General features: G+C 42.4%; 1 protein-coding gene across 1 annotated transcript; it reads right to left on the bottom strand.

Annotated features, from left to right (window-relative positions):
• Window positions 1-1,865: 1,865 nt before the first annotated feature.
• Window positions 1,866-14,226, bottom strand: LOC124124198. Its single transcript, XM_048388318.1, has 6 exons — window positions 13,070-14,226; window positions 11,763-11,954; window positions 11,194-11,460; window positions 8,409-8,603; window positions 5,517-5,777; window positions 1,866-4,821 (listed from the first exon to the last, which is right to left on the bottom strand). The coding sequence occupies exons 1-6, from the start codon at window positions 14,217-14,219 to the stop codon at window positions 3,662-3,664; spliced, it is 3,225 nt and encodes a 1,074-aa protein (XP_048244275.1). The 5' UTR covers window positions 14,220-14,226; the 3' UTR covers window positions 1,866-3,661.
• Window positions 14,227-14,467: the final 241 nt, after the last annotated feature.

Here is a 14,467-nt window from a genome sequence, read left to right as displayed (position 1 = left end):
ATTGGTGTTCGATCCCCGGCCGCGTCATACCAAAAGACGTTAAAAGGTGGTACTTGTTGTTACCCTGTCTGGCGCTCGGCATTAAGGGGCTAAAACAAGGACTGGTCGACTCGGAGTCAGTATACTGTGTCTGAGTGGGGTATTCATATTAATCGGCACGCACGCACGCACACACGTGCAATAATCTTGGACGCGACGTTTAACACCGTTTCACCTCCCCTCACCTTACACTGGTTATTGAGTGCATCATGCACAAGGCGGACGATTGATATAAAATGATTGCGAGAGGCATCATGCGAATTGGGCTTTTGGTTCGTTTGAAATTAAATTCTAACTTTCTGGTGACAACTTCGCCAACACAAACAGTCGCAGAAGACCTGGATGACTGGTTGAATTGCACCGAGTGTATTTGTACTTCGATCATGTAAACGTTGCTGCCGTATACGATAGATACAATCAGTATTTAGGAAATATATGTCCTTTCCAGTCACATAATACGTTATAAATAGCCGCGATATGCCTGGGATATTGTTGAATACTCCGCAAACAACATGTTCTTTTCACGATTGGTATAATTCCAGGGCGTGGTAGGTCCCCAGTACCCATTTTCTTTTCGCGATTGGTATTCCGGGGCGGGGTAGGTCCCCAGTACCCATGTTCTTTTCACGACTGGTATTCCAGGGCGGGATAGGTCCCCAGTACCCATGTTCTTTTCACGACTGGTATTCCAGGGCGGGATAGGTCCCCAGTACCCATGTTCTTTTCACGACTGGTATTCTAGGGCGGGATAGGTCCCCAGTACCCATGTTCTCTTCACAATTGGTATTCCAGGGCGGGGTAGGTCCCCAGTACCCCATGTTTATGCTCACACATTGATACCGTAGATTCCCGATTAAGTCCTTCAATTGCCATTTTACTTCTTGATGTACTGTAACAATGCAGTTGTGCCATTAAGCACTTGTAATTTAATCACCTGCTTGACCCAGTCATTTATGTAACACCGTCATTTGGCCTTTTAAATCCAATGAAATCTGTTTTAATGGATAATCGTATTCTCTGGCATTGATATTTAGTATTTAATTTAACTGGGTCTATGTTCTGTTTTGTTTGACAGACATTACTTAGAAGTTGACGGATGACAAAGTAGACACAATTTATGGATAACAACTTCTTTAATACTGTAAAGGCGACGTTTCGGTATAGATCCTTATACCGTTGACACTTTATGTTCTGCTAGTGGACTAAAGTCCCCAAGTTTCATCATAATCCCAGTATTATTGTTCAATCATGCTGAGTTAAGTACAACATACATGTTTAGGCCAAGACATCAAAACTGCCTCCACTGTGTTGCAAATCGAACATTTCTTGTTCAACGTTTCTTTCTTTACTGATAAGCAGCAGAATCTCGTCACTTGTAATCAACAGACGTAATTCAAAATTAACAATCATTTGTAGTTTCACCAAAATAAGTATATGCTCTATCGTTTGACTGGATGTCTGGTCCATCATTCGTGTGGCAGGAGGACTGCTCTGCGGTGTCAGGCAACGAGCACACATTTTTTTATGCGAATTTTGTGAGTGGCGGGTTCTGCCTGTAGGGCGGGACATGATTACCCTTTTCGTGGAGACCTGGTGTCATCACTGATTTTTCTATGATCCACTCATATAATTTCCACAGCTGCTAGTATTTTGCCTTTTACGACCAATGGAATCTGTTTCGTTGGATAATCGAGACTGGTTATTCTCTGGCGTTGACGTTTTATATTTCACACGTAGGGTAGTTTCATTTAAAACATTTCACATGTGCATAACAAAAAGTATTCTATTCGTATACATTTCGTATGTAGGGTAATTCAATAACAAATATAACAGTATATTAAAAAACGTATTTTATAAATAGAAACTTAACATGTAGGTAATTTAATACGAAATAAAATTATTGCGTGCAATACATGCACTTCTAGAAGGAGAGACATTGTACCCATAATATATTACCCGAATGGTTCCAGATGTTGTCAAGACATGCACTCCTAGAAGGAGAGACATTGTACCCACCATATATTACACAAATGAACCAAGGTGTTGTCAACACATGCACTTCTAGGTGAGACATTGTACCCATTATATATTACACGAGTGGATCCAGATGTTGTCAAGACATGCACTCCTAGAAGGAGAGACATTGTACCCATTATTTATTACACGAGTGGATCCAGATGTTGTCAAGACATGCACTCCTAGAAGGAGAGACATTGTACCCATTATATATTACACGAGTGGATCCAGATGTTGTCAAGACATGCACTCCTAGAAGGAGAGACATTGTACCCATAATATATTACACGAGTGGATCCAGATGTTGTCAAGACATGCACTCCTAGAAGGAGAGACATTGTACCCATTATTTATTACACGAGTGGATCCAGATGTTGTCAAGACATGCTCTCCTAGAAGGAGAGACATTGTACCCATTATATATTACACGAGTGGATCCAGATGTTGTCAAGACATGCACTCCTAGGAGGAGAGACATTGTACCCATTATATATTACACGAGTGGATCCAGATGTTGTCAAGACATGCACTCCTAGAAGGAGAGACATTGCACCCATTATATATTACACGAGTGGATCCAGATGTTGTCAAGACATGCACTCCTAGGAGGAGAGACATTGTACCCATTATATATTACACGAATGGATCCAGATGTTGTCAAGACATGCACTCCTAGGAGGAGAGACATTGTACCCATTATATATTACACGAGTGGATCCAGATGTTGTCAAGACATGCACTCCTAGGAGGAGAGACATTGTACCCATTATATATTACACGAGTGGATCCAGATGTTGTCAAGACATGCACTCCTAGGAGGAGAGACATTGTACCCATTATATATTACACGAGTGGATCCAGATGTTGTCAAGACATGCACTCCTAGAAGGAGAGACATTGTACCCATTATATATTACACGAGTAAATCCAGATGTTGTCAAGACATGCACTCCTAGGAGGAGAGACATTGTACCCATAATATATTACACGAGTGGATCCAAATGTTGTCAAGACATGCACTCCTAGGAGGAGAGACATTGTACCCATTATATATTACACGAGTGGATCCAGATGTTGTCAAGACATGCACTCCTAGAAGGAGAGACATTGTACCCATTATATATTACACGAATGGATCCAGATGTTGTCAAGTCATGCACTTCTAGAAGGAGAGACATTGTACCCATTATATATTACACGAGTGGATCCAGATGTTGTCAAGACATGCACTCCTAGGAGGAGAGACATTGTACCCATAATATATTACACAAATGAACCAAGGTGTTGTCAACACATGCACTTCTAGGTGAGACATTGTACCCATAATATATTACACGAGTGGATCCAGATGTTGTCAAGACATGCACTCCTAGAAGGAGAGACATTGTACCCATTTTATAGTATGCTTATAATCACTATAAAATACTTCACGTCGAAGACTCTCGTGCTTACGCGCGCTGTTGTTATCAAAATAACAATGTCTCCACATCATTTACCTAATATTGTTCACACGCACTCTGACGGACTATTGAACTCTAGCGCAAGTCTAGTGTCAATACACCACTCGTTGAAAATATGGCGTCGTAGTCTGTGCGACGAAGTGAACTCATTCTTTATTTTTGGGTGACAAGCTAAAGCACGTGATGACGTCAGAGAGGACAACGAGAATGATAGGCAGGCTTATCAAGCACATGCCACTGTATCCCATTCCATGTGCTGATAGTCTAGCATCCTTCGCACTGTTGTATTTTGCCACAGCCTTTGTTAGCTTCTTATCATTCAGTAAAAGTTTGTTCTCGAAGTTTTCTTTCACTGCTTCAACGCCGGATGGAGACAAAGTATTAAGACGTTTGGGAACGCAGGCACATCGACAAACCAGTCTCTTCCATCTGGCCGACACTCGCTCAAACCTCCAAGGTCCGAGCGTCACAACCCAATTCTTGTCCCAGGAGCTGATGTTCCACTCTCCCGGGGGAGTCCAGTCAGGAGACGTCGCAGCTGACACACCTGCTGTGGTAGCAGAAGCAGCAGGGGCAGGAGTAGTAGTAGCAGTGCTGAGACCAGCTGCTGTGGTAGTAGGGGCGAGGCCAGCTGCTGTGGTAGTCATAGCAGGAGTAGTAGTAGTAGGGGTGGAACCAGCTGCTGTGGTAGAAGGGGTGAGCCCAGCTGCTGTGGTAGTCATAGCAGGAGTAGTAGTAGCAGTGCTAAGGCCAGCTGCTGTGGTAGTTGGGGTGAGGCCAGCTGCTGTAGCAGTAGGGGTGAGGCCAGCTGCTGTAGTAGTTGGGGTGAGGCTAGCTGCTGTGGTAGTCATGGTGAGGCCAGCTGCTGTGGTAGTCATGGTGAGGCCAGCTGCTGTGGTAGTCATGGTGAGGCCAGCTGCTGTATTAGTAGGGGTAGAACCAGATGCTGTGATAGTACGGGTGAGCCCAGCTGCTGTGGTAGTTTGGGTGAGGCCAGCTGCTGTGGTCGTCATAGCAGGAGTAGTAGTAGCAGTGCTGAGGCCAGCTGCTATGGTAGTTTGGGTGAGGCCAGCTGCTGTGGTAGTAGGGGTGAGGCCAGCTGCTGTGGTAGTAGGGGTGAGGCCAGCTGCTGTGGTAGTAGGGGTGAGGCCAGCTGCTGTGGTAGTAGGGGTGAGGCCAGCTGCTGTGGTAGTAGGGGTGAGGCCAGCTGCTGTGGTAGTAGGGGTGAGGTCAGCTGCTGTTGTAGTAGAAGCAGCAGCAGTAGTGGTGGTGAGACCAGCAGAAGAAACCAGACTAGAAGCAGGTCCTGTTCCAAAAGATTTAAATCCTGAATATTTATGTAAATGTGTTGCAGAGTGTTCTTATTCTATAACGTCTCACCAAGGCCATAACATTATAATTACTAGGTCGTTTTCCTATTGCTAAAATTTGTTTTTTTTTTGTCTTTTTAATGGACAAATAATTATGCTTTTTGTGTTAAAATAATTTTTAAACATATATTTCATACTTAATTGCATCATACTTAAATTGTTTGAATAATGAAAGATGGTTTTGTTCACTGATAACCACACTGGAAGCAGAACAAGCAGAATTCGGGGAATTATGTGCATTTGCAACCATCATTGTGGACAGTGTTGAAGTAAATGTGTCTGCGGAAATCGTGCTCGCAGCATCTACTTATGTTGGAGTAGAAGCAGCAGTAGCAGTAGCAGTAACATAGCAGTAGCAGTAGCAGTAGCAGGTATTGACGGTGCAGAAACCGTCACAGAATTGGCATCAGGATGAGTTGCATCAAGAGAAATACCATCGCCACGTGATACGTAATGAGTTTGTGACGTTGTGAACAATGGATGACACTACCTACAGTGTTCTCATCAATGTAACAGTATGACGTCATATTGATTCAAAATGACCAATCAGCTTTAAGAAATCGCTAAAATGCACATATCTTTCAACCCCTGAGGTTGTTGCGTTATTTCAGACGATGTACTGTATTCTTACCAAGACAGGTGTCATCGTTGGCTTTTAACACGAACTGTGTTTCCTCTGTCTTTTCACAAATGAACATCAATATCCGTGTGCATGAGATATCATTGAAGCCCACTTCTGTGGATTCCACGCAGTCTTCGAGTCCCAGATTACTGTTCGGTTCCCCCTTAGACCAAAAGTTGAAAACAAGAGGCGAGCAGTCCGTCCACACGAAGTGCGCAGACTCAGAGTTGGGTGTGTACTGTCTGGATCCGCCAACGAAGAATCTGCTTTCTAGACACAAAATAGTCAATGAGTGAATGTTGTTTAACACCGCGGTAAATATTCCATCTTTATCACGGCGGACTATAAATAAGCAAGTCAGGACGAGACACATTAGTTACTAAACGTACGAAGAGTCAGTCAGTTCGTCTGACCTACACCTTGGTTGACTGAAGCGACAAGTGACAAGCATGAGCATCTGCGGGCCAGTTCTTGTCAGAATCCCCACGAGGTGGCTACAATTGAGGTGAGGTGACGTGAAACAAGGCTCTTGCACTTATATAGCGACGTGCGATTATTGCACGTGTGTGTGGCCGTGCGTGCGTGCGTGCGTGCGTGCGTGCGTGCGTGCGTGCGTGCGTGCGTGCGTGCGTGCGTGCGTATTTTTGTGACGCTGTGACTTTATGAAAAGAAGTATTCTTATACTGTACGCTTTAAACTGTGTTTAGATCCCAAACCCAAACGTAAGCGCGTTCCATGTTCTATAACTTTGGCGGGTGTGTGTGGCGCTGTGAGTGAGTGAGTGAGTGAGTGAGGTTTTACGCCGCTTTTAGCAATATTCCAGCAATATCACGGCGGGGGACACCAGAAATGGGCTTCACACATTGTACCCATGTCGGGAATCGAACCCGGGTCTTCGGCGTGACGAGCGAACGCTTTAACCACTAGGCTACCCGACCGCCCCGTGTGGCGCTGTGACTTTGTGAAAAGAAGTATACTTATACTGTACGCTTAAAACTGTGTTTACATCCCAAACCCAAACATAAGCGCGTTCCATGTTCTATAAGTTTGGCGGGTGTGTGTGGCGCTGTGACTTTGTGAAAAGAAGTATACTTATACTGTACGCTTAAAACTGTGTTTACATCCCAAACCCAAACATAAGCGCGTTCCATGTTCTATAAGTTTGGCGGGTGTGTGTGACGCTGTGACTTTGTGAAAAGAAGTGTACTTATACTGTACGCTTAAATGTGTGTTTAGATCCCAAACCCAAACATAAGCGCGTTCCATGTTCTATAAGTTTGGCGGGTTTAGCTCAAATATGTCTTGTGCAAATGCTTGTTTATCAGATTGCACATTTGATTTCAATATCTTATCGATATTTGAATTAATATTGAAATTCTAAACATGTTTAGTTTTAATTTATTAGGATAAAACTCAATGATATGCACTTTGTTGTGAACATGATTACATTCTGTTGTGTTGAGGTGGTTTAGGCTGTGACTACACAGCTCATTTCATGTTTAGACCCTAAACGTGTTTCGATAGAATACACTAAATGTGTATTCCGTTTAGGATTTAAACACTCCCCTAACCATGTTTAGATCCAAACATGTCTTGTAAAGCTCAGTAAACCTTTCAAAAACTTTTATGGTAGACATGTGGAGGACATTTCCAAATTTGACGCACCAGTGACAAAAATGGTGTCCGATGCAACTGCCTATTTTGACTTGTACATTTTCAGCAGAACAATTGACTTGCCCTTGCCTTTGTATTTGTGACGGGTGCCATCGGTGGGGCAGGATACGCTCACCTTTTCGCGAACACCAGGTATCATCACTATTTGATAGTGATTGATAAACACCTGCTCATGATATAATCGGAATCGTACAATCGCCTCTATTGAATATGGAAAGGGTTTTGTCGCTTTTATTGTATGTATTTACATTCCAAGCATATTATTTTAAAGTGTAGTCCGGGCTAATGTCGGTTTGATTGTGCTGAAATTCAATGCCGCAGCTTAAAATGGATACCTCACTAAGACACAGTATAAGGACACCGTGCCGACCAGGTCTTGTTGTATCACTTAATGCCGAGCGACAGGCAGGGTAACAACAAGTACCATTTTTTAACCTGTTTTGATATGACGCGGCCGGGGATCGAACCACCGATCTTCCGTTCTCCGGACAGACACTCTACCCACTAGGACATTTAGAAGGCCGGATACAAATGACGTACATGACACGTCCAGAATAAGACCACCTTACTGACCGCACTTAAGCAGCACGTCTCCTCGAACCCGGGTCTGCGACATACCCAACCAGCTTTAACCACTAGGCTAATCAACCGCTTCTGTAAATAGCCATCTTCCCGAGGCAAGGGAGTTAACTGACTATAAAAGTCCAGTTTCCACCCTTGCCGAACTAGGCTGGTATTATGGAGTTACATTTTGGCTGGACTAACGAGTCTATGCATAGTCCAATCAAAATCGCGCACAGAAATCGAAATCCGGTTCGTAAAGTGTCATGCAGATTTCGGTCGACTGCAGGATTTGCAAAGCATGTGCACCGCTAACTCGTTGTCAACAGATATTTTCTATATCTTTTCATGTTTTTAATCAAGGTGCTCACGTGATTTGATGCACTTCGCGATGTATGACTCGTTTTATCACAATATAGATCTTGATTATCGATCAGATCGTCTTGACTGGGCGCCACCGTTTTGTTTGAAACAACTGCAAGTGATATGAGAGGTTGAATCTGATTGGTCAATAGGAGAGGCATAGAAAGGACATTACTCGTAATAGCCACTGGTGGCGCTACGATCGAGCCCAGGAATTCCAGCCTAGTTCGGCAAGGGTGGAAACTGGACTTTTAAAGTCAGTTAACTCTCTTGCCTCGGGAAGATGGTAAATAGCATACGTACCCAGAAAGCGTTTAGCAAATGAGGTAATTAGTGCCGACTTCCACAGAGAATCCACTTTGACAAGTCGCCCACCATGAGCCTGACACAGGGAGTTGGCATTGGTCCAGCTCAGAGCGGCGGTGTGCGGTTTGATGCATACGTCACCATATGAAAAGTAGCTGTAGCCGTCGCTAGAGGCGCAGTCAGGATTCTCATCTGGCAGAAACACAAGCGGCCATAGATAAGGATCCATCATTCAATGAGTTGTACTGATATCAGGTCTTTTGATCTTGATATACAAAGTGTACAAAGAACCTTCATTCGGACATACAATGTTCTGATACTCAGTAGGATTTAAATACGTATCTTCACAGATTGTCGAAACACAGCCGCGAGCCGTGAAGTAAAATATGAAACAGTATGTCATGTTTAGACTAATGGAAGAACAGTGTGTCATGTTGAGACTAATGGAAGAACAGTATGGCATGTTTAGACAAATGGAAGAACTGTATGTCATGTTTAGACAAATGACAGAACAGTGTGACATGTTTAGACAAATGGCAGAACAATATGTCATGCTTAGACTAATGGAGAACAGTGTGACATGTTTAGACTAATGGAAGAACAGTGTGTCATGTTTAGACTAATGGAAGAACAGTGTGACATGTTTAGACAAATGGCAGAACAGTGTGACATGTTTAGACAAATGGCAGAACAGTGTGACTTGTTTAGACAAATGGCTCAACAGTGTAACATGTTTAGACAAATAGCAGAACAGTGTGACATTATTACACAAATAGCAGAACAGCGTGACATGTTTAGACAAATGACAGAACAGTGTGACATGTTTAGACAAATGACAGAACAGTGTGACATGTTTAGACAAATGACAGAACAGTGGGACATGTTTAGACAAATGACAGAACAGTGGGACATGTTTAGGACAGAACAGTGTGACATGTTTACACAAATAGCAGAACAGTGTGTCATGTTTAGACAAAGAGCAGATAAGTGTGACATTTTTAGACAAATGACGTGTTAATAAACAAATATAAGACACAAATACGGAACATTAGTGCATGTTTAGACAAAAATACGGAACAGCAGGGCGTGTTAAGAAACAATGAATGAATAGTAGAGCGTGTTTAGAAACAATGGCTGAACAGTAGGGCGTGTTTAGACAAATGGCAGAAAAGTGTGACATGTTTAGACAACTGACAGAACAGTGTGAAATGTTTAGAAGCAATGACTGAACAGTAGGGCGTGTTTAGAAATAATGACTGAACAGTAGGGCGTGTTTAGACATAATGAAATAACATTATGACGTGTTTAGAAACAATGGATGACAAGTTGAGCGTGTTTAGAAACAATGGCTGAACAGTAGGGCGTGTTTAGAAACAAAGACTGAACAGTAGGGCGTGTTTAGAAACAATGAATGGACAGTACGGCGTCTTTAGAAGCACTCATAGCTGACCAAAAGAGCGTGTTTAGACATAATGTCTGAACAGTATTACATGTTTATACATACTGACTGAACAGAAGGGGGTGTTAAGACACAATGAATGAACATTATGACGTGTTTAGAATTTTTTTGTCTGAACGGTAGGGCGTGTTTAGAAACAATGGCTGAACAGTAGAGCCTGTTTAGACATAATGACTGAACAGTAAGGCGTGTTTGGAAACAAGAAATGAACAATTTGACGTGTTTAGAAAACAATGGCTGAACAGTGAGCGTGTTTAGAAACAAACCATGGCTTAACAGTATGAAGTGTTTAGAAACAATGGCTGAACTGTAGAGCGTGTTTAGAAACAATGGCTGAACAGTAGAGTGTGTTTATACATAATTACTGAACAGAAGGGCGTGTTTAGAAACAATGACTGAACAGTAGGGCGCGTGTAGACATAATGAAGGAACAGTATGACGTCTTTAGACATAATGACTGAACAATAGGGCGTGTTGAGACATAATTACTGAACAGTAGGGCGTGTTTAGAAACAATTACTGAACAGTAGGGCGTATTTAGACAAAATGACTGAACAGTAGGCCGTGTTTAGACATAATCATTGAACAGTATGACGTGCGTGGACATAATGACTGAAGGCGTGATTAGAAACAATGAATGAATAGTAGGGCGCGTATAGAAACAATGACTGAACAGTAGGGCGCGTATAGAAACAATGACTGAACAGTAGGGCGCGTATAGAAACAATGACTGAACAGTAGGGCGCGTATAGAAACAATGAATGAACAGTAGGGCGTGTTTAGACATAATGACTGAACAGTAGGGCGTTTTAGACATAATGACTGAACAGTAGGGCGTGTTTAGAAACAATGGCTGAACAGTAGGGCGTGTTTAAAAACAATGACTGAACAAGAGGGCGTGTTCAGACATAATGACTGAACAGTATGACGTGTTGAGACAGAATGACTTAAAAATAAGGCCTGATTAGAAACAATGACTGAACAGTAGGGCGTGTTTAGACATAATGATTAAACAGTATGACGTGTTGAGACATAATAACTGAAAAGTAAGGCTTGTTTCGAAACAATGACTGAACAGTAGGGCGTGTTTAGAGACAATGACTGAACAGTATGACTTGTTTAGAAACAATGACTGAACAATATGGCGTGTCTAGAAACACTGGCAGAACAGTATGACATGTTTTACAATAATGTCGACGGATCAATATGGCTTGTTTACATATAATGATAAGCTGTATATCTATTATGCCAGACCAGAAGAGAATCTTTGTCCCACTTAAAGCTAAAACAAATCAGAGGAATAATGGTATAAAGAACACCTACATGAAGACCGTGTCTCCCACAGCCGCACGGAAGTCAACGCTTCAAGTCTTAATTCGCACGTGTGTGGGAGGGGGGTTGTGCACCAGAGGTCATCCCATTTGTAATTGAACAGTTTAAACATTGATAAGCAGGAGGCAGATCCATCCGGCTGGAATATATACGAGTTTAAATACATATTTGAGAACGACACCCCGTTCGGCCACGTCCATACAGCATTGTGGCCGACGTGTCCCCCTGTCCACACGCCTCTACTTGCAAAGGCATCAGCTGCAAAGAATGTACATACAGTTTATATATACCAATGTATATACAGCAATACTCCGTTAATACGGACGATTAACACATGTCCGTAATGAAATTAATTGCACAGTTCTAAACTGTCATATAACGAGGCGGGTTGTCTTCAACTAACTTTAGTATTGAAAGGAAATACACTGAAGTTCATGCGTTTTCGTGGTTGTGCCCCCTGTGCTCGACCCTTACATCCCAAAATTCTTCGCAAGCGGCATAACTCCTGAATGGACAACCACTAAATAAATTTCAAATATACGACATGAACATTAACTTACGTGTTTTTCTAATGAAGGCTTCCACAGCCACGTGTTTCGCTTCCGCGTCTAGCGTGGCCAGATAGTGATGAAGCCACGATTCACACTGTTGTTCAGAGTCTGACCACGTGGCTTCTGTTGTCTCTACCTTGAAACAAAACTTGCTACTCGAATCATATTGATAACCCTTCTCCGTTGGACATGTAGGCGATCCTGAAACAGTTGTAAGCAACATAGAGGTAATGAAAATATACAGAGCTCCATATAACTATTTGAGCAATTGACTTTTTATTCGAAGGTTTCTATTTTAATTGGGTTATTACATTTTTCAAAGGGTAACCAATATGTTTTCACTCATCTATACATCACTCTATTGGGGTTTTCTAAAAATGATTAAACATTTTGAGATTTCAAAACAAAAATTATTTTTTAGATGTATATAACGGTTATAACGATAGGCTTGACTCGGAAAGCAAATTTGCTCGTAATTGTGTTTCGGAAATTAGCACCTCTGTACGCTTGCTAAAAAAGCTTCACTGGGTATTTACGCATGCTTTTTTTTAAACATTTGAGTTTTTCATTTGATGCATGCGTTTCTGTACGCAAGTTAATTGAAAGTAATTGGGTTTTGAATATTTTTTTAGATATTTTAAGCAAATACGCAGCTTATCTGTAACTCTGTGTTTATTTTCAGTAGAAAGGCCGTTGGCCCACGTACAAATATATCATTTAAATACAACATGAATGTTACGGATGACATGTACATACTATTTTAACAATGCATTCCTTGTATCAAAAGCCTTCTTTACATATTTACAAAAGTTAATGATAACATTTTGTTGGAGGCATGATAAAAAGGACTCGTATTTATGTACATCTGAGAATAAACTTAAACTGAATTATTGCATGTTATTGTATCCCAATTGCGTGGAACGATGCTCATGATGTCAATCACTGGATTGTCTGGTCCAGACTCGATTATTTACAGACCGCCGTCATATAGCTGGAATATTGCTGAGGACGGTGCAAGATGGGATAAGTGAAAGCTGGCACAAGATTGGGTCTCTCCGCTCACAGGCGGACATTTGTAAATGGTGTAAATGAGAATACCAGCTTCCCGTAGGATGCCAGTAGAGTAAGAGTTACTTTCTAAAAGCTGGTGTCACAACACGGATTACTATTTCTTTTTAACATACAACTTCGATTTTGACTATTCTGTCTTTAATTACAGACACTGCTATAAGTAATACCCTACCTGTGCAATAATCTGAGATGGAGAACCTGCATTGGGCTTAGACACAAATACGTCTTGGTGTGATCTGACTTACCCATATTGAATCCAGCGCTGTGGCCTTCAGCACCACCAACTTGAACACTGTACAGCACGATCATTACTGGGAACGTCAGATTCAATGTTAAATGCCCATAAACCTGTTCAGATCCAGCCAAAATAACGTATCTGCAACAATCCTGCTCTTCAACAACTCTCGCATTTTGAAGCTGATTTTTGAGCAGTTGTTTATTCCCTTTCTCCGTGACGTAAAGCATCAACCGTTGACCCACAGTCGCAGGACTTGGCGGGATCCTGAAAGCCGTCATGTATCTGTCTATTGGAGCTATTGTGATCATAAATGACGTTACATTTGAGTCAGATGACCACAGCAGCATCTGAACCTGGACTGGCTTAGAAGTACTGACACACATAGTCTCTGCAGTCTTCCTATTAATGTCCACATAGCGACCCGTGTCCATGACAGTGTACGCTGACTTCCATGTGTTGACTTCAGTGTAGTCCTGAGAAGCGACAACCCTGAACACAATGTCTACATCAGTGATGTTCGGGAGGACAAACTTGACACCGTACAGCTGCACCGGTATCATCATCTCCACGAAGAAGCGATTTGCATCAAACATCCCCGCCACAACAGATATCGCCTTGTCACTTTTGATATATGTACCTGTGAGGTCTTTGTCACATCGGACTCCCCAAACATCCATAGACTTTAGCGTTATATGCAATGTCTGTCCATGGTCAAGTGTGATCCCACTGCACGATGTCTGTCCATCAAAGGTTTTTATTGTTATGTTCACGGAGGTGTCATCGTCATAAGCAGCAACAGTAACAAACGAGGAGCGGCCAGCGGCGACCGTGTACAACGATACAAAGTATTCATCTGACCAGACACTCTTAGGAAGTGCCTGGAAGCCTTCTGTGTTGCCTTCAGACATACTGGCGACGACTTGCACTGACACGTCCTCGTCAGCAAGGACTTGAAGACCTTTGCTCTCTACAACGCCACTTTCCCCATATATGACACTGGACGTGAGGGGGATACTGATGCTGTTCCCCACCCCTATCACAGCGGATTTAGGTTCCTTGTAAGCGGGCGATGTCAGAGTCACTGTTGTATTCTCCGGGCCAGCTATGACGACCCATGTTCCTGGATTGGGATCAGTGAGCGAGGTGACGGACAGCATGAACGTCCTCCCTTCTCCTCCGCAGACTGTAACATAGCAACATACTACTACTACTACTAGTACTATTGCTGCCACTACTACTACTACTACTACTACTACTACTACTACTACTACTATTACTACTACTACTACTACTGCTGCTGTTGCTACTACTTTTGCTGACACTACTACTTCAACTACTACTATATTTATTACTACTACTATTACTACAACTGCTGCTGCTGCTACTACTACTACTGCTGCTACCA

Source organism: Haliotis rufescens, unplaced genomic scaffold (assembly GCF_023055435.1).
Source record: "Haliotis rufescens isolate VD_foot unplaced genomic scaffold, xgHalRufe1.0.p SCAF_7, whole genome shotgun sequence".
In the NCBI taxonomy this organism is placed as follows: domain Eukaryota; kingdom Metazoa; phylum Mollusca; class Gastropoda; order Lepetellida; family Haliotidae; genus Haliotis; species Haliotis rufescens.
The sequence above is the reverse complement of the archived record's forward strand: the minus strand, read 5'-3'. Positions and strand labels throughout refer to the sequence as shown.

Bases quoted from the DNA above. Each gene is read 5' to 3' on its own strand.
- LOC124124198 (XM_048388318.1), bottom strand. From the start codon at position 14,219: ATGCTGTCCGTCACCTCGCTCACTGATCCCAATCCAGGAACATGGGTC. The intron at 5,778-8,408 runs GTACGTATGCTA...TTTTGTGTCTAG, and splicing joins ATTTGCTAAACGCTTTCTGG to AAAGCAGATTCTTCGTTGGC. The intron at 4,822-5,516 runs GTAAGAATACAG...CTTTTGGAACAG, and splicing joins CAACGATGACACCTGTCTTG to GACCTGCTTCTAGTCTGGTT.